The sequence below is a fragment of the Thamnophis elegans genome, chromosome 14 (genome assembly GCF_009769535.1).
Source record: "Thamnophis elegans isolate rThaEle1 chromosome 14, rThaEle1.pri, whole genome shotgun sequence".
Classification (NCBI taxonomy): domain Eukaryota; kingdom Metazoa; phylum Chordata; class Lepidosauria; order Squamata; family Colubridae; genus Thamnophis; species Thamnophis elegans.
Window position 1 is genome coordinate 6453194 of NC_045554.1, and position 18895 is coordinate 6472088.

General features: G+C 45.2%; 1 protein-coding gene across 1 annotated transcript in view; it reads right to left on the reverse strand.

Moving 5' to 3' along the window:
- Nucleotides 1–12932: 12932 nt before the first annotated feature.
- Nucleotides 12933–18895, reverse strand: part of OTOA (otoancorin) — a 43462-nt gene continuing 37499 nt past the window's right edge. The window contains exons 25-28 of the mRNA XM_032231004.1: nt 18314–18450; nt 16842–16939; nt 13531–13723; nt 12933–13000 (exon numbers count right to left, since the gene is read on the reverse strand). Coding sequence (XP_032086895.1) covers nt 12933–13000; nt 13531–13723; nt 16842–16939; nt 18314–18450 — 496 coding nt within the window. The remainder of the gene's footprint in view (nt 13001–13530; nt 13724–16841; nt 16940–18313; nt 18451–18895) is intronic.

Sequence of the window (18895 nt, forward strand, 5' to 3'; positions counted from 1 at the left end):
GACCGCGACGGCGGCCGTTGACCTTAGCCAACCGCTTCCTCTCGCCTCCTTGGCTTCCAAGCCCTCCCCACTTACCTCTGCTGCGCGTGCGCAATGGCTTGACTTTGGGCAGGCTGGCTCTGCGCAGGCGCGTCGTTGGCCGACTCAAGCAACCATTTCTCGTCTTTTTTTTTAAACCTACAGTCGGCTGCGCATGCGCTTCTGCCGCCAGCTGCCGTCTGAAGTCACACGTGGCGCCCACTCTCTTCCTATCTACGTATTACTTCTTCCACCCATTCATCCATTCATTTAATTCTCCCTCTCTCTCTCTCTCTCTCTCTCTCTCTCTCTCTGTCTTTTTATGTATCATCTGCCTGTATCTGTCTGTATTTCTCTCTATCATCTATTTCTCCTTCCTACCTCTCTCTCTCTCTCTGTATCATCTATTTGTCTAATCTATCATCTATCTCTACTATCTGCTATATATATCAAATCTATCCTATATATCACCTGTCTGTGTCCATCTATCTTATCTGTATATCTATCATCTATGTAACTATCATCTATGTATCTACCTACCTATCTGTCTATCTATCTTGTCTGTTTTATCATTATCATTATCTATATAAAATCAATGTGTCCTGTATAGCACCTGTCTATATCTATGTATCTATCTATCTATCTATCTATCTATCTATCTATCTATCTATCTATCTATCTATCTATCTATCTATCTATCTATCACCTCTGTCTATCATCTATTTATCTACCTATCTATCTGTCTTTAACTATTTATGTATCTACCTAGCTACCTGTCTATCATCTGTATCTTATCTACCTACCTACCTATCTATTATCTATCTATGTCTATCAGGTCTTATTTTCGGGGAAATGGTATCACCAATAAAATCTTATACAAACAATTTAAAATAAGAGTAGGGTAAAATACAATAGTCATAGGATAAGGTGCAATATAATTTAATACATAAATATGTAAAATAGAATAAAATGACATAAAATTATATTTCGGTATCACCCTTGCAATCTACCCCAATCAGTCCCATTCTTTTGTGAACAAAGTGTTGTCCGGATTTCCCCTTTAACATTTCCACAAAACACATAATTCATTCTACATTATTTCCAACTTTAGCCATTTTACTTGTCATATTTTCCAGATTTTCATTTTTTATTACATATATAAACAATATCATTTTTCCCTTCTCTTTCAAAATAAATCAAAAGTTGTCGTTTCCTTTCCATCCATCTTCTATAAGCAACGTGTGTCTTCAAATTCAATGTTTATATAACAATTATATAATTATTTATATATAATATAATAAGCATTTAACATAATTACTTTACACATTTATAAGTATTAATATAGCTCACACACTTCCTAATTTAATACATATTCTATTAGTCTCCTTTTTGTATGTCTTATATCTTATATCTTTCCTTCTGAAATTTTTCTATCGTTTTTTGATAGGTTGTTTGGATATCTCTCCCCCAAATTTCTCTTTTCCATCTCACATTATTTAAGATGCACCAAGGTTTTGAAGAGGCAATTTTTTAAAAAAGTAGGTAGATAGATAGAGGGATACAGAGGGAGAGAGAGAGAAATAGAGAGAGATAGAATGATAGAGAAATACAGTAGGGAGGGAGAGAGAGTGTGTGTAGGTAGGTAGGTAGGTAGAGGGATAGAGAGAGAGAAAGAGAGAGAGAGAAATACAGTAGGTAGGTAGGGAGAGAGAGAGAGCGAGCAGGTAGGTAGATGTTTCCAGGTGTATTTATCCATGTGCTGGAGAAGGAAATTGCTGACAATCTGCAGCACCTAAGATTTTGTTTCTGCTGGCACAGCACTTGATCAGTGTAATTCTCATCAATCAGTTAAAGAGCTTTCCAAAAGGAAAAAAAAGTTTTTGCACTCTGCAACCTCCTAAAAATTGCCATTTTTTTGCAAAAATGGGCCCATTTTTTTGAAAAAAAGATATGAATAGCCTTGGGAAGGGGGCTTGCAGAGTGCTCCTTGGGGGAGCCAAAAAGGAGCAAAAAACGGGTCCTTTTTGTCAAAAAATTGCATGCATAGCCTTATAGAGTGCTGCTGGGGGGGGGGCAAAAAACAGCCGTTTTTTTGCTCATTTCTACCCGGGAGCTCTCTGAAAGCCTCCACAAGAGTATGCACGCCCATTTTGTTGAAGGGGCGGGGCTTCAGGAGGCAAAAAAATGCTGTATTCGATGTATAAGACGCACCCAGATTTTCAGGCTCTTTTTTTGAAGAAAAAAGGTGCGTCTTATATTCCAAAAAATATCATTTTGTGCTTCTATAGTCTGAACAGAAAAGTATCCCAATTCCAAAACTTGACATGTATACATTTGAATCAGAAGTCACATTCCTGCACGGAGCGGTTTTAAACAAGTAAATGCTTGCATAGTCGTCTTCTAAGTTCATCTAAAAACTATTGATATTCTTCTAGGAAAGTTTTTCAATGCTGCGACAGACTTTGTGGCCTCCGTGAATCTAAGATGCTTGCAAATGTTGAATGCGTTCCTGGAACTGACCGAGTCCTCAAGGTTTTTTTTTTTAAATTTATTTTAAAAAGGCATCATTTTAATTCTTCAAACATCAGCAGGTTTTCCCGAAGAACATTCCTCCAACTTTGCAATGTCAGCTGGAAACCTCTGTTGAGGGAGGGGGGGAGAGAATCAAGGTAAGAATAATGTGGAAGAAATAAACATAGGTATTCCTTGTCTTGCAGTTGGACTAGAACTTCCGTGGCTGAGGGTTGTTAAGTGAGTTGCACCAGTTCTTGTGATCGTTTTTGCCACCGTTGTTAAAACATTCTTCACCCATCTTTTTAATCTGCAGAAAACCATCCCTTGTTGAATTGTGCTCTTCCGCTGTTGTATTCCCAGCGCCAGAGGTGGGTTCCTACCAGTTCGCACCTATTCGGTAGAACCGGTTTGTCAAATCTACCGGACAGGTTAGAAGAGGTTCCACCAGTGGACCCGGAAAGCAGGCCACACCTACAGAAGAGGTTCCAAAATTTTTTGAAACCCACCACTGCTGAAGGGTTAGGGGTGCAAGAATCTTGTAACTTGGCAGCTTTAAGACTTGCATGCTTCAATGCCAGAGTTTCTGAGCCAACGTGACTGGAGGAGGAATTCTGGGAGTTGAAGTCCACAAGTCTTAAAGCTGTCAGGTTTGAACACCCCTAGTTTTTTTTCCCTAAAGGGTTAGGGGTGCAAGGATCTTGTAACTTGACAGCTTTAAGACTTGCATGCTTTAATGCCAGAGTTTCTGAATAGCTACTTGGACCGACCTAAGTACTAATTCATAATTTCATATCTGGTCACATGGGTGGCAAGCCACTCCCACAAAGGAGGCCACACCCACAGAGTAGGTTCGAACAATTTTTGAAACCCACCACTGCCCAGCGCATATACCAGGGATGGCTAATCTTTTTCCCATCGTGTGCCAAAAGCAGGGGGAGCGCAGGGGGTCATGCGCAGGCATGCCCACACCCTTAATTCTATGCATGCGCAAACCCACCCACCCCCGCACGCATGAGTGCATGACCCCCACCTTCCCCTCCCCCTTTGGCGCGCGATGGACCTGTTTTTCACCCTCCCCAGGCTCCAGAAGCTTTCTAGGAGCTTGGGGAGGGCATAAACGGCCCTCTACCCCCACCCCATAGGCCCTCCAGAGGATTCGGGAGGCTTCCCTGAAGCCTCCGGAGGGAGAAAAATGGCCCAACACCCAAATCAGAAGTTGGTTCCCAAACTTCTGGTTTGTGCGTTGGATTGTTTTTCTCCCCCTGGAGGCTGAGAAGGCAACGCCTCGCGTGCTCTAACAAATGCCTCCATGTGCCACCTATGGCACTCGTGCCATAGGTTTGCCATCACAAGCATATACAGTATCATTACATCATAAAAACAATGCAGATAATTTCAAAGGACATTGTTTTGAGAGGTTACACAATAATTACAATGTGTGAGGTTGTCGTCATCATCATCATCAAAACAACAATGATGGTAACAACCATTAGCACCAATCAATGGTATTTGCAACACATCTTTAAATGTTCAGTTGACTGAGCTTCGTATTTAATGAATAAAAGAAATAATAATAATACTAGTCGGTGGAGCCCGACTAGTAACCAATGCCAAATCCGGCGAAACAACTGGCCGCTGTGATACAATTGTATAATAATAATAATAATAATGCCAAATGCAGACTTTGCAAAGAAGCTGATGAAACTGTTGATCACATACTCAGCTGCTGTAAAAAAATAGCACAGACTGATTATAAATTGCGGCACAATTCAGTAGCACAAATGATCCATTGGAATTTGTGCAAAAATTATAATATTAAAACAGCAACAAACTGGTGGGAACATCAGCCTGAAAAAGTCACCGAAAATCAGATGGTCAAGATCTTGTGGGATTTTCGCATACAAACGGACAAAATGCTGGCGCATAATACACCAGACATCACACTGGTTGAGAAAAATAAGGTCACAATCATAGACATTGCAATACCAGGTGATAGCAGGGTCGCCGAGAAGGAACATGAAAAAATCGCAAGATACCAGGACTTAAAAATCGAAATTCAAAGACTATGGCACAAACCAGCAGTGGTAATTCCAGTGGTAATTGGCACACTGGGTGCTATCCCAAAAGCACTGGAATTACATTTAAAACAGTTAAAAATTGACAAAATCACCATCAGTCAAATGCAAAAAGCCGCACTGCTTGGATCTGCACGCATATTACGAAAATACGTTACGACGTCCTAGGCCCCTGGGTGGGGCCCGACTAGTAACCAATGCCAAATCCGGCGAAACAACTGGCCACTGTGATACAATTGTATAATAATAATAATAATGGATGAAACATTCAACAGTGATGCCCATTGTCATCGGGGCACTTGGTACCATGTCCAAGAATTTTGCAAAATACATCAAGAAAACTTTCTGCTGTAGCACCAGTGGAGCTGCAAAAGACTGCGCTACTCGGAACATCGTACATTTTAAGAAGGTACTTGGTTGACACCTAGGATGCTGGCAGCAACCCGTATCAACCATCAGTACCAGTCAATGATATTTGTGATACATTTTCAAATGTTCAATTGACTGAGTTCCATGTTTAATGAATAAGAGAGATAATAATCATAATAATACAGACTTACTGTCGACTTCAAAAGAGGCCAGTTCAAGAGACCAGAGGCAGGACTGAAATAGCAGACATCCAAAGGTTTAACCTGTAGGGTAAGAAAGCACCTGACAAGAAAATTGAGGGGAGGGGGTGAAGAGAAAATCCAAATAATTAGTAGTTTTGGTCTAGTGGCTAAAGCATCAAGATACCAGGAAACTGAGAGTTCTAGTCCCACCTTAGGCAGGAAAGACAGTTGGACCAATCACCAGGAGACTGGGAGTTCTAGTCCCACCTTAGGCATGAAAGCCAGCTGGGTGACTTTGGGCCAATCACCAGGAGATTGTGAGTTCTAGCTCCACTTTATGCAAGAAAGCCAGATGGATGACTAGACCAATCACCCAGAGACTAGAGGAGTTATAGTCCCACCTTAGGCATGAAAGCCAGCTGGGTGACTTTGAGCCAATCACCAGGAAACTGGGAGTTCTAGTCCCGCCTTAGGCATGAAAGCCAGCTGGGTGACTTTGAGCCACTCTGCTGATAAAGTTGGACCTCAAGGGTCAAGTGGGTCTGCTGTTAACGTACCTGCCTCCCAACAGCGTTGCAGCAGCCCTCCCCTCGCTCCTCGAGTCGGTAGCCGAGCTGGCAATTGAGTTCCCTAGGTTGATGGTCCTGGGGGACTTTAATTTGCCTTCGCTCGGTGAAAACTCTGATGGGGCGCAGGAGTTCATGGCTTCCATGACAGCCATGGGCTTGACCCAAGTAATTCGGGGCCCAACCCATTCGGCGGGTCACATGCTCGACCTCGTATTCCTCTCGGAGCAGTGGATTTGTGATCTTGGTCTGAGGGGTAACGACATCATACCCCTGTCGTGGTCAGACCACTGCCTACTGAGGCTCGACTTCCAGAGACCAAACCCCCACTGTAGGGAGGAGGAACCGACCAGGTGGTTCCGCCCCAGGCGACTTATGGAACCGCTAAGGTTCCAGACGGAGCTTGGGGTTATTCCTGATACTTTCGCCCACAGTCCGGTAGAGACTTTGGTTGCTGCTTGGCATTCGGCAGCATCAGAGGCCCTCGACCGGATTGCGCCACTACGGCCCCTCCGAGGCGGCGGATCCCGGAGACCCCCTTGGTTCACCGAGGAACTCCGGGAGATGAAGCGCCGGAGGAGATACCTAGAGCACCGATGGAGGTCCAATAAGTCCGAATCGAACCGAGCAATGGTAACCACCTGCACCAAGGAATACACCAGGGCACTTAGGGCAGCGAAAAGATCTCATATAGCCACCTTGGTTGCGTCCGCTGAGTCCCGCCCAGCCGCCCTGTTTAAGATAACCCGCTCCCTATTAAATAAAAGGGAAGCGGGGGAACCCTTGCAGGGCAGAGCTGAGGATTATGCCCAATTCTTAGCGGACAAAATTGCTCGGTTTCGGTCGGACTTGGACTCCATCCCTGCAGTTCCAGCCGAGGCACAAGAGGATCAGATGGAACATCTCTGGGTTGAGTTTCAGGATGTTACCCCCGGGGATGTGGACAAGGCCATGAGGGCTGTAAGTGCCTCCACCTGCGTTCTGGACCCGTGTCCCTCATGGCTGGTTACTAACAGCAGTGAGGTGACACGAGGCTGGATCCAGGCGGTTGTGACCGCCTCTCTTCGGGAGGGGAACTTCCCCGCCGCACTGAAAGCGGCGGTGGTGAGACCCCTCCTAAAGAAGCCATCTTTGGATCCAGCTGCTCTTAATAACTATCGCCCAGTCTCCAACCTTCCCTTCCTTGGGAAGGTTGTTGAGAAGGTGGTGGCCTTTCAGCTCCAACGGTCCTTGGAGGAAGCAAACTATCTCGACCCCTTCCAGTCAGGCTTCAGACCCGGTTACAGCACAGAAACCGCTTTGGTCGCATTGACCGATGATCTCTGGAGAGCCAGAGATGGAGGATTTTCCTCCATCCTGGTTCTCCTTGACCTCTCAGCGGCTTTCGATACCATCGACCATGGTATCCTTCTGCGACGACTGCGGGAGGTGGGAGTGGGAGGCACCGTGTTGCGGTGGTTCTCTTCCTACCTCTCGGACAGGTCGCAGTCGGTGTTAGTGGGGGGGCAGAGATCGTCCCCTAGGCCCCTAACATATGGGGTGCCTCAGGGCTCGGTCTTATCCCCCCTACTATTCAACATCTACATGAAACCGCTGGGAGAGATCATCCGCAGGCACGGGATCAGATACCATCAATATGCGGACGATACCCAGTTGTATCTGTCCGCCCCATGCCAACTCAATGAAGCGGCAGACGTGATGAACCGAGGCCTTGAGGCCGTTATGGACTGGATGAGGGTTAACAAGCTTGTGCTCAACCCAGAAAAGACCGAGTGGCTGTTGTGTTTCCCTCCCAAAGATTCGACCAATATTCCATCACTCAGGCTGGGGGGTCAAATTCTATACCCCTCAGAGAGGGTTCGCAACTTGGGAGTCCTCCTAGATCCACAGCTATTGTTTGACCACCACCTGACGGCTGTGACTAGGGGGGCATTCGCCCAGGTTCGCCTGGTGCGCCAGTTGCGACCCTACCTGAATCGGGAGGCGCTCACAACAGTCACCCGGGCCCTTGTGACCTCTAGGCTGGAATACTGCAATGTGCTCTACATGGGGCTGCCCTTGAGGAGCATCCGGCGACTTCAGCTAGTGCAGAACGCAGCCGCGCGAGCGATTGTGGGTGCACCTCGGTTCACCCACATAACACCTATCCTCCGCGAGCTGCGCTGGCTACCTGTCGATCTCCGGATGCGCTTCAAGGTGCTATTAGTCACCCATAAAGCCCTACATGGTAGTGGATCTGGATACTTGAGAGACCGCCTTCTGCCAATTACCTCCCTGCGACCAATAAGATCCCATAGATTAGGCCTCCTCCGTATTCCATCGACCAGCCAGTGCCGGCTGGCAACTACAAGGAGGAGGGCCTTCTCAGTAGTAGCCCCGACCCTTTGGAACGAGCTCCCCGTGGAGATTCGTACCCTCTCCACCGTCCAGGCCTTCCGCATAGCCCTTAAGAACTGGCTAGCCCGTCAGGCCTGGGGACAAGGATAGCCGCCCCTCCCGAATGATGAATGTATGTTGCTGACTATTTTATTATATGTCTCTTTGTCAATGTTTGTCTTCCCCTCCCCTGATTTTATGTGAGCCGCCCTGAGTCCCCCCAGGGAAAAGGGCGGCCTACAAATATTAATAAAATCAAATCAAAATCAAATCAAATCAAATCAAAATCACTCACCAGGAGACTGGGAGTTCTAGTCCTGACTTAGGCATGAAAACCAGCTGGATGACTTTGAGCCAATCACCAGGAGACTGGAAGTTCTAGTCCCACCTTAGGCATGAAAGCCAACTGGGTGACTTTGAGCCAATCACCAGGAGACTGGAAGTTCTAGTCCCACCTTAGGCATGAAAGCCAGCTGGGTGACTCTGAGCCAATCACCAGGGGACTGGGAGTTCTAGTCCCACCTTAGGCATGAAAGCCAGCTGGGTGACTTTGAGCCAATTACCAGGAGACTGGGAGTTCTAGTCCCACCTTAGGCATGAACGCCAGCTGGGTGACTTTGAGCCAATCACCAGGAGACTGGAAGTTCTAGTCCCACCTTAGGCATGAAAGCCAACTGGGTGACTTTGAGCCAATCACCAGGAGACTGGAAGTTCTAGTCCCACCTTAGGCATGAAAGCCAGCTGGGTGACTCTGAGCCAATCACCAGGGGACTGGGAGTTCTAGTCCCACCTTAGGCATGAAAGCCAGCTGGGTGACTTTGAGCCAATTACCAGGAGACTGGAAGTTCTAGTCCCACCTTAGGCATGAACGCCAGCTGGGTGACTTTGAGCCAATCACCAGGAGACTGGAAGTTCTAGTCCCACCTTAGGCATGAAAGCCAGCTGGGTGACTTTGAGCCAATTACCAGGAGACTGTGGGTTCTAGTCCCGCCTTAGGCATGACAGGCAGCTGGGTGTCTTTGAGCCAATCACCAGGGGACTGGGAGTTCTAGTCCCGCCTTAGTCATGAAAGCCAGCTGGGTGACTTTGAGCCAATCACCAGGAGACTGGGAGTTCTAGTCCCGCCTTAGTCATGAAAACCAGGTAGGTGTCTTTACGCTTGTCCCTCCCTATTCAACCCAACTCACCTCACAAGGTTGTTGTTTTGACAAAAATAGGAGGAGGAAGGTATTTGGATGTGTACGCTGTCTTGGCTTATTTGTAAAAGTAATTTTAAAAAAGGGCTAGGGGAAAGGAAGAGGTACCAAACTCATCCCTCTCCCATCAAATTCAACCATGAAAAGTCCCACCTACCCATCATTTTTAAGTTGTCCAGAGGACATTCACTCATTCATTCTTCCCTTTTATTTGCTCACTCAATCCAGGATGAGAAGAACATTCTTTTTTGGGGAAATCAGGAAAAGAGCAGAGGGCGGAAAGGCTTATTTCTAGCTGGCCACCGAGATATTTGTTACCGGATGTTCTAACACAGATTAAGATTCTGGACTTTTGCCACTGAAAAGGGGTGGCAAAAGGGGTGCTTGTGAGAACTGGAAGCCACCAGAATAACAGAGTTGGAAGGGATCTTGGAGGTCTTCTAGTCTAACTCCCCTGCTCAAGCAGGAGACCTTATACCATTTCAGTTAAATAATTGTCCAATCTCTTCTTAAGAACCTCCAGTGATGGAGCACCCACAGCATCTGCAGGCAAGTCATTCCACTGATTAATAGTTCTCATTGTGGTTCCACCACAAAACCGCGGTAGGCTAAAGCGCGCTCGACGAAAGCGCGTACGTGACGTCATCACAGCGCGACGAAAACAGCACGCTGTGAGCGATAAACTTAAAATTAATGCGTAAATCTAAACCTAACCCCCCCAAACCTAACCCTAAACCTAACCCTAAGCCTAACCCTTAACCTAACCCTAAACCTAACCCTAAACCTAACCCTTAACCTAACGCTAAACCTAACGCTAACCCTTAACCTAACCCTAAACCTAACCCTAACGCTTAACGTAACCCTAAACCTAACCCTAAACCTAACCCTAACCCTTAACCTAACCCTAAACCTAACCCTAACCCTAACCCTTACCTTTATGTGAATCGGCTTGCTTTAATTTTATTTTAATTTTAATTTAATTTATTTTTAATTTTATTTGTCGCGCTGCTGATGACGTCACGTACGCGCTTTTGTCGGGCGCGCTGTAGTCTACTGCGGTTTTGGCGTGCCACGCTCATTGTTAGGAAATTTCTCCTTCGTTCTTAGGTTGCTTCTCTCTTTGATTAGTTTCCATCCGTTTCTTCTTTTCCTGCCTTCAGGTGCTTTGGAGAATAGGTTGACCTCCTCTTCTTTCTGGCAGCCCCTCAGATATTGGAGCAGAGTTGGAAGGGGCCCTTGAGGTCTTCTAGTCCAACCCCTTGCTCAGGCAGGAAACCCTCTAACCCTTTAGACAAACACTTCTTAAGAGCTTCCAGTGATGGAGCATCCACGACTTCTGAAGCAGTGGTGGGTTTCAAAATTTTTTAGAACCTCTTCTGTAAGTGTGGCTTGCTTTGTGGGAGTGGCTTGCCGGCCATGTGACTGGGTGGGCGTGGCCAACTTGTAAAATGTGGTGAAACTCACTTAGCAACGCTCTTGCTTAGCAACCAAAATGTTGGCTCAGAAACTCTGGCATTTGAAGCACGCAAGTCTTAAAGCTGTCAAGTTACAAGTTACAAGTTGTACCCCTAGCCCTTTAGGAAAAAAAAATCCCCAGGCGTGTTCAAACTTGACAGCTTTAAGACTTGTGGACTTCAACTCCCAGAATTCCTCCTCCAGTCATGTTGGCTCAGAAACTCTGGCATTGAAGCGTGCAAGTCTTAAAGCTGTCAAGTTACAAGACCCTCGCACCCCTAACCCTTTAGGGAAAAAACCCCCAGGGGTGTTCAAACTTGACAGCTTTAAGACTTGTGGACTTCAATTCCCAGAATTCCTCCTCCAGTCATGTTGGCTCAGAAACTCTGGCATTGAAGCGTGCAAGTCTTAAAGCTGTCAAGTTACAAGACCATTGCACCCCTAACCCTTTAGGGAAAAACCCCCAGGGGTGTTCAAACTTGACAGCTTTAAGACTTGTGGACTTCAACTCCCAGAATTCCTCCTCCAGTCATGTTGGCTCAGGAACTCTGGCATTTGAAGCACGCAAGTCTTAAAGCTGTCAATTACAAGACCCTCGCACCCCTAACCCTTTAGAAAAAACCCCAGGGGTGTTCAAACTTGACAGCTTTAAGACTTGTGGACTTCAACTCCCAGAATTCCTCCTCTCACTCTTCATCTTGATGATGTGCGGACAGGCAGGGGGAGGGAGGTGGAACCAGTTCTAAATGGCACTGTAGATTTGTGGAACCTCTTCTATAGAACTGGCAGGAACCCACCCCTGTTCTGAAGGCAAACCATTCCACTTGTTAATTGTTCTCCCTGTCAGGAAATTTATCTTGAGTTCTAGGTTGCTTCTCTCCTGGATTAGTTTCCATCCATTGCTTCTCGTTCTGCCTTCAGGTGCTTCGAAGAATAGGTTGACCCCCACCCCTCTTCTTTGTGGCAGCCCCTGAGATATTGGAAGACTGCCATCACATCACCCAAGTCCTTCTCTTAGTTGTTGATCATGATAGTATTAACAGAATAACAGAGTTGGAAGGGACCTTAGAGGTCTTCTAGTCTAACCCACTGCTCAGGAGATACCATTCCAGACAAACGTTTGTCCAATCTCTCCGTAAGAACTTCTAGTGATGGAGCATCCACAACTTCTGAAGGCAAGTCATTCCTCTGGTTAGTTGCTCTCATTGTCAGGAAGTTTCTCCTCAGTTCTAAGTTGCTTCTCTCCTTGCTTAGTTTCCACCCATTGCTTCTTGTCTGGTGCTTTGGAGAATAGCTTGATTCCCTCTTCCCTGTGGCAGCCCCTGAGATATTGGAACACTTATATCTTGCAATAAAGTAGGACGTAAAGTGAGATTTGGACATTAAGTGTGAAACCTACTGGGTCAGGCTGGACAGCCTCTCGGGACCCCTTTACTTCTATATTAAAAAGCCACATAGGCAGAATTGCAGCTTGCAAAAGAACAGGAAGCAAGTGCCTAACCACAAGATGTTCTAGCCAACGTCCCTATGTCAAAACCTATGTCAAAAGTCCAAACCACAAAGTTCAATTAAAGTTCGTTAATAACACATAAGCCATACCTGAAACAAAAGGAGAAGTAAGACCCTCATCTCCTTATAAGGCTTTCTCCTCAAGGTAACCACTAAGAAATGTGTTAAGTATTTCCGTGTTGCAATGCTTTTGAGAATGTATAAGAATGTCTGCTTCGATAATGAAGGTTGTTCAGAACTTGCAATGCTAGCCATGGGCTAGCTTTCTGAACCTAAACTTTTCCTGTATCCTGAGAAGTCTAAAGCCTGTCATTTTCTGCAACAGTAACACTTAGATCTTGGGACACTAAAATATTGGAACAAGCAGGGTGAAGTCCTAATGTCCACTTTCATAATTTCTACTGTACCTCCCAATTGCCGGCATGACTATCAACAGCTGCCCAGCCTTTCAGCCCAGTGGATTTCCAACCTGATCCTCTGGAAAATGAATCGGGTTCTCCGCATGGAAAAAAAAAACAGATGGGGAGGCTCCCCTTGATGAATTAAAGCTGGACAGGAGGTCAACTCATACAACCTGGCCTTGTCGGATGAAATAAAAAGGCTTGGCGCAGAAGGAAGCGGCCGACCTTCTCGCTGGGAAATCGGTGGCGGGAGCCAAGCCAGCTCGCCGACTCATCGAAGCTGTGCTGAAGAAGAGGAATTAATGAAGCGTTGTGCGTGTCGCTCCACAGCTGTTTTTGCTGTGTGAAAACCCGGAGGGAGAACTTAAGAGGCAGCACCTGCGAGCTCCCAAAACGGCAAGGTTGTGCAGGAGGAAGCAAACCGCCGACTTGAGGGAAATTGATCGATTCCCAGTTGGGCCGATTCCCAGCTGTTAAGCGTTGTAGGCCACACCACACACACCTGAGGTTTTGAAGGCCGGCAGGACCAAGCTTAACTTAGACAAGTGGTTTTCTCAGTGGTCAATGCCTCTCAAAATCAACGTCAGCTCTTAAACCAGGGGTAGGCTGCTGCTAGGGGTTCGCAGAGGTTCGGGAGAACCTCTGGCTAAGATTCCGTGCAGTTCGGAGAATCCCCAAATCTCACTCCTGGCTGGAGTTCCCCTTCTATTCCCCCATTTAATCATTTATGAGATCACCTAAGATCACATCCTAGAATTTTACTTGTTACTGGACAGCAAAACAACAACAACAACACACAGACATGAAATTACCATTAGAATTATACTGACGATCCAGTCCAAGGGTGCTTTTGAAGAAAGAAAGCTCACCGTTCAAAAGAGGTCCAGATGTTGGGTCGATTGTACTTTCATTCAAGGATACTTCTCGGATTCTCCTCCTTCCCCCATCTAAAGCTAGTTGGAGACTCTGAAACTGCCGTTCACTCAGATGTTGCCGCTGCGAATCCGTCGTCCTGGCTGCATTTTCTGGACCAAGGTTTGCAAGCTGCTCTGGAGACAGTTCCTGCGATAATAAATACAAGTAGTCCTCAACTTACGATCATATGTATGTATGTATGTATGTATGTATGTATGTATGTATGTATGTATATGTGTATATAGCTGATGAGAGCTAAATAGCTTGAAATAGATCTATACTAGTCTCCCTTTATTTATTTATCAGCACAAATACAACACACACACACACACACATATATATATATATGTGAAAATCTACAAAAACATATATCTATATCTATATATCTATATATCTATATATCTATATCATTGTATCTATATCATTATATCTATATCATTTATATCTATATCATCTATATCTATATCTATCTATCTATCTATCTATCTATCAATCAATCTATCAATCTATCATCATCTATCATCTATCATCTATCATCTATCATCTATCATCTATCATCTATCATCTATCATCTATCATCTATCATCTATCATCTATCATCTATCATCTATCATCTATCATCTATCATCTATATATATATATATAGATGATATATATATATATATATAGTGTTATGTCATTTCCTTGGCTCAGCTGATAAGGGAGGAGAGTTTGTGGCTTAGAGGTTAATACAACTGCCTAATATGTAAAAACAGCCCAGGTTTGAATTCCAGTAAGGGTATGGCATCTGGCCCTCTCAATTCCGGGCAAATAGACGGGAAGAAATGGAGTAGGGACAGGTTTTATGGAGGTAGGGACTGGTTTTATTTTCCTGGGCTCCAAGATCACCGCAGATGGAAACTGCAGCCAAGAAATTAAAAGAGGCTTGCTCCTGGGGAGGGAAGCTATGGCAAAGCTAGACAGCATCCTAAAAAGCAGAGACATCACCCTGCCAACAAAAATGCGTACAGTCAAGGCTACGGTTTTCCCAGTTGCAATGGATGGCTGTGAAAGTTGGACCATAAGGAAGGCTGAGCGCCAAAGAATGGAGGCCTTTGAACTCTGGTGCTGGAGAAGACTCCTGCATTGAGTCCCTTGGACTGCAAGGCCATCCAACCGGTCAGTCCTAGAGGAGATCAACCCTGACTGCTCTTTAGAAGGCCAGATCCTGAAGAGGAAACTCAAAGACTTTGGCCACCTAATGAGAAGGAAAGACTCCCTGGAGAAGAGCCTCATGCTGGGAATGATGGAGGACAAAAGAAGAAGGGGACGGCAGAGAAGGAGGTGGCTGGATGGAATCACTGAAGGAGTAGATTTGAGCTTAAATGGACTCCAGAGGATGGTAGAGGACAGGAAGGCCTGGAGAAACATTTTCCAGGGGGTCGCAATACAACTTCTCAACTAACAACAGCAGCAAGTTTGAAGAAAGGAAGAACCAGGAGTGACATGATAGCAGTATTTGAGGGGCTGCCCCAAAGAAGCGGGGGTCAAGCTACTCTCCCAAAAACCTGAAGGCAGGGCAAGAAACAGTAGATGGAATCTAATCAAGGAGAGAAGCAACCTAGAACTAAAGAGATATTTCCTGGCAGGGAGAACAATAAATCAGTGGAACAGCTTGCCACCAGAAGTTGTGGATGCTCCAAGTCTGGCAGTTTTTAAGAAGAGATTGGACAACCATTTGTCTGAAATGGTATAGGGTCTCCTGCTCGAGCAGGGAGTTGGACTAGAAGACCTCCAAGGTCCCTTCCATACTCTGTTGGTCTGTTCATTTATAAGCTTCCAAATGCATCTGATTTCATCCCTGCAGGCAAGTGGTGACATTAGAGCTTTCCGTGGTGATACCAGTCAGACAATAAAGACAATTAAAGCACCTGAAAGTTGATTCCTGCCCAATGTAGAATATTCTACCAAACATAGTCATATGATTATGCCTACTTTGGAAGCCAAGCCCTATGATTAGAACTGCGCAGTCATTATCTTTCCTTGTATTGTAGAACAATGACAGCAAATGTGAACAACTGACATTTAACAAAAATGCCAAAGAGTTTCTCTTTGTTGGATTTGTCTTTTTTTTAAAGAAGGCCTTTGTCTCCCAGGGCAGCAAGTAATTATGAGACATAAATTCATCCCTCTCTTTTTTCCCCCCCTTTGGGTTCAGGTTTGAACAGCTGCAAAATTTCAAGTGGTGGGAGGAAACTGAAGGTGTGGAGACAGAGAAAGAAAGGGAGAGAAAGAGAGAAAGAGAGAAAGGAAGAAAAGAAGGAAGGCTGATTTTGAAAATGAAGGGAAGGAAGAAAGATGGGAAGGAAGAGAGAGATAGGAGGGAGGGAAGGAGGAATGGAGAAAGAAAGACTGATTTTGAAAATGAAGGAAGGATTTGAGAAGGAAGGAAGACTAATATTGAAAAGGGAGGGAGGGAGGGAAGAAGGAAGGAAGGAGAGATAGGAGGGAGGGAGAAAGGGAAGAAGACTGATTTTGAAAAGGAAGGAAGGATTTGAGAGGAAAGGAAGACTGATATTGAAAAGGGAGGAAGGGAAAAAGGAAGGAAGGAGAGATAGGAGGGAGGGAAGGAGGAATGGAGAAAGAAAGACTGATTTTGAAAATGAAGGAAGGATTTGAGAAGGAAGGAAGACTGATATTGAAAAGGGAGGGAAGAAGGAAGGAAGGAGAAATAGGAGGGAGGGAAGAAGACTGATTTTGAAAAAGAAGGAAAGGTTTTGAGAAGGAAGAAAGACTAATTTTGAAAATTAAGGAAGGGAAGATTTGAAAAGGAAGGAAGACTGATATTGAAAAAGGAGGGAGGGAGGGAGGGAGGGAGGGAGGGAGGGAGGGAGGAAGGAAGGAAGGAAGGAAGGAAGGAAGGAAGGAAGGAGAGATAGTAAGTTTTAGGTGTCTTCACATTGATTGCCTGGATGAGTCCCTGCAGTTTTCTTGACAAAACCTTTGGAAGCATTTTGCCATTGACTTCTTCCCAGGGCTGAGAGAGAGTGACTGGCCCAAAGTCACCCAGCTATCTTTCATGCCTAAGGCAGGACTAGAATTCCCAGTAGCCCAGTGCCTAGCCCATGCCTTCAACTCCCTGCAATAAATTGGGTATCTTAAATAGGTAACCAGCCGCAAAGCCATACATTCCTCCCCACTTCATTTCCCCCCCTCCAAATAAAGTTTTAAAATATGGAGAAACCAGCAAAATTGCGCAAACCCAATGGAAAGCTTTCCAACTTACTTTAAAGATGTCACTGGGGATGGACGCGATGGCCGCAGGCTGGAAATAAGCCATCAATTCGTGATCGAGGGCTCTTAATTCCTTCTCGTTTAAGCCAGCTAGGCGGGAGAGAAAAGAGAAGCGATTCGGGACCCAATTTCACGCCCTTCCGATTAGACAGAATTTGGGGGTGGGGGGCTTTAAGGAGTGCCAGCCCTGAGCCGATCAATATTTGATTCTAAAATCAGGATTTCAAGCCCCTCTGGGAAATCAGACCAGACTTTGCAATTAAATGAATGTTTGATGGGGACCAACTTTAATAAAAGTGCAGGCTTAATTAGTGCAATTCTCATTTTTGCGGGTTTTTGCTTTTAATAAGAAAGGGTCCAAAAAGGCCCCTTCTCTATTTTCTTTTACTTTTTCTGTTGCATAGTCTCAGTGTTCCAACTAGCATCCAAAATTAAATCAGCGCCCAAGGCAAAGTATTGCTCAAAGTTCCAATTTATTAAGAGAGCCATGTTGGCACATCTGGGAAAACCCAAATCTGAAGGCTTCCCGGTGTCAGGCCTGCAATTATATTCCTTTTAGAATTTTGGCCTGCCACACTTTCTCTTATTTCATTATGCTGTTTCTTTAGTATAGTTGATGGGAGGGGGGAATAGACAGGAGTAGGATTGTGGAATGTGTTGTTTTCATTCTTTACTAGAAGCCAAGGTCATCCTTTGTCTCCGCACTTTCAGACCTGATCGGAAGCAGCTGGGTGGAGACGCCAGCGTGGAAGAAGAAGATTGGACCATGTGATGGATTGTGGGTGTGGGGACAAGATCATGAACTTTTAACTGAGTGGGATTCTGATGTCATTTCCAGTATTGGGATTCATAGCATAATGCCAAGATGTCTGCTTTATTACAATGGAAGAAAAAGGATTGTTTTGCCTTGGACTCTGATTGAATTCTACATGATACTTGGAATGCTGACACCCGGTTTTCCCCACCCAGTTGAAAGTTCAAGACCTTGCCCCCCACACTCATGTCCATCCCATGGTCCAATCTCCCACTGCCAGCATGGCAGTTCCACCCCATCCAGTTCCAGTCAGGTGCAGAGGTGCAAAGACAAAAGATGACCTTGGCTTTCTAGAAAGAATTTTGTTATGGCTACCTAGCATCTAACTCCGTGCAATTCCCCCCCCTCCCTTTCTCCAACAATAGGAAGTGCATAAGAATAATAGAAAGTGTAGCAGGCCAAAGATCCGAAAGAAAAGATGGATGCACGCCTGACACACAGAAAGTGAATCCATTCAGAACAGAATAACAGAGCTGTGAGGGACCTTGGAGGTCTTCTAGTCCAACCCCCTGCCCAAACAGGAGACCCTGTGCCATTTCAGACAGATGGCCATCCAATCTCTTCTTAAAACCTCCAGTGATGGAGCACCCACAACCTCTGGAGGATTGTGGGGCAAATGATGGCTTGGAGTGATTAACTAACTTTCTTACCAGCAATAGTCCCAATTTCTTGCAGAATTGCAGGGTTCCATTTCGTTGGGCTCCCAAATACAGATTCGACTTTCTTTTTAAATTCTCCCAGAGTCCTTGTGCTACACGGCAAAGAACTCAGTCTGGCTAAAACCACACTGTGGAGGAAACACAACAACAACTTATTGCAATCAGCCAAAATTTTGACACCTGGTTGCTAACATCTTGTAGGGAGAAGAAAGAGAAGAAGGGAGGATGAAGAGACGGACAGATGGAAGGGAGGGAGGGAACGAGAGAGGCAGGGAAGGAGGGAAGAAAGGAAGAGAAGAAGAAAGACAGAAAGACAAAGATAAAGAAAGGAAGAAAGGAGGAGAAGGAAAAAGAAAGAAAGGAAAGAAGAAGGAAGGAAGAAAAAGAAAGAAGAAAAGAAATAAAGAGGAAGAGAAAGAAAGAAAGAGAAAGGAAGGAGGGAAGGAGGGCGGAGAGGAAGATAATGAAAAAGAAAAAAGGAAGAAAGAAAAAAGGAAAAGAAAGAAGAAAAAAGAAAGAAAGAGAAAGAAAGAAAGAGAAAGGAAGGAGGTAGGGGAGGAAAGGAAGATAATG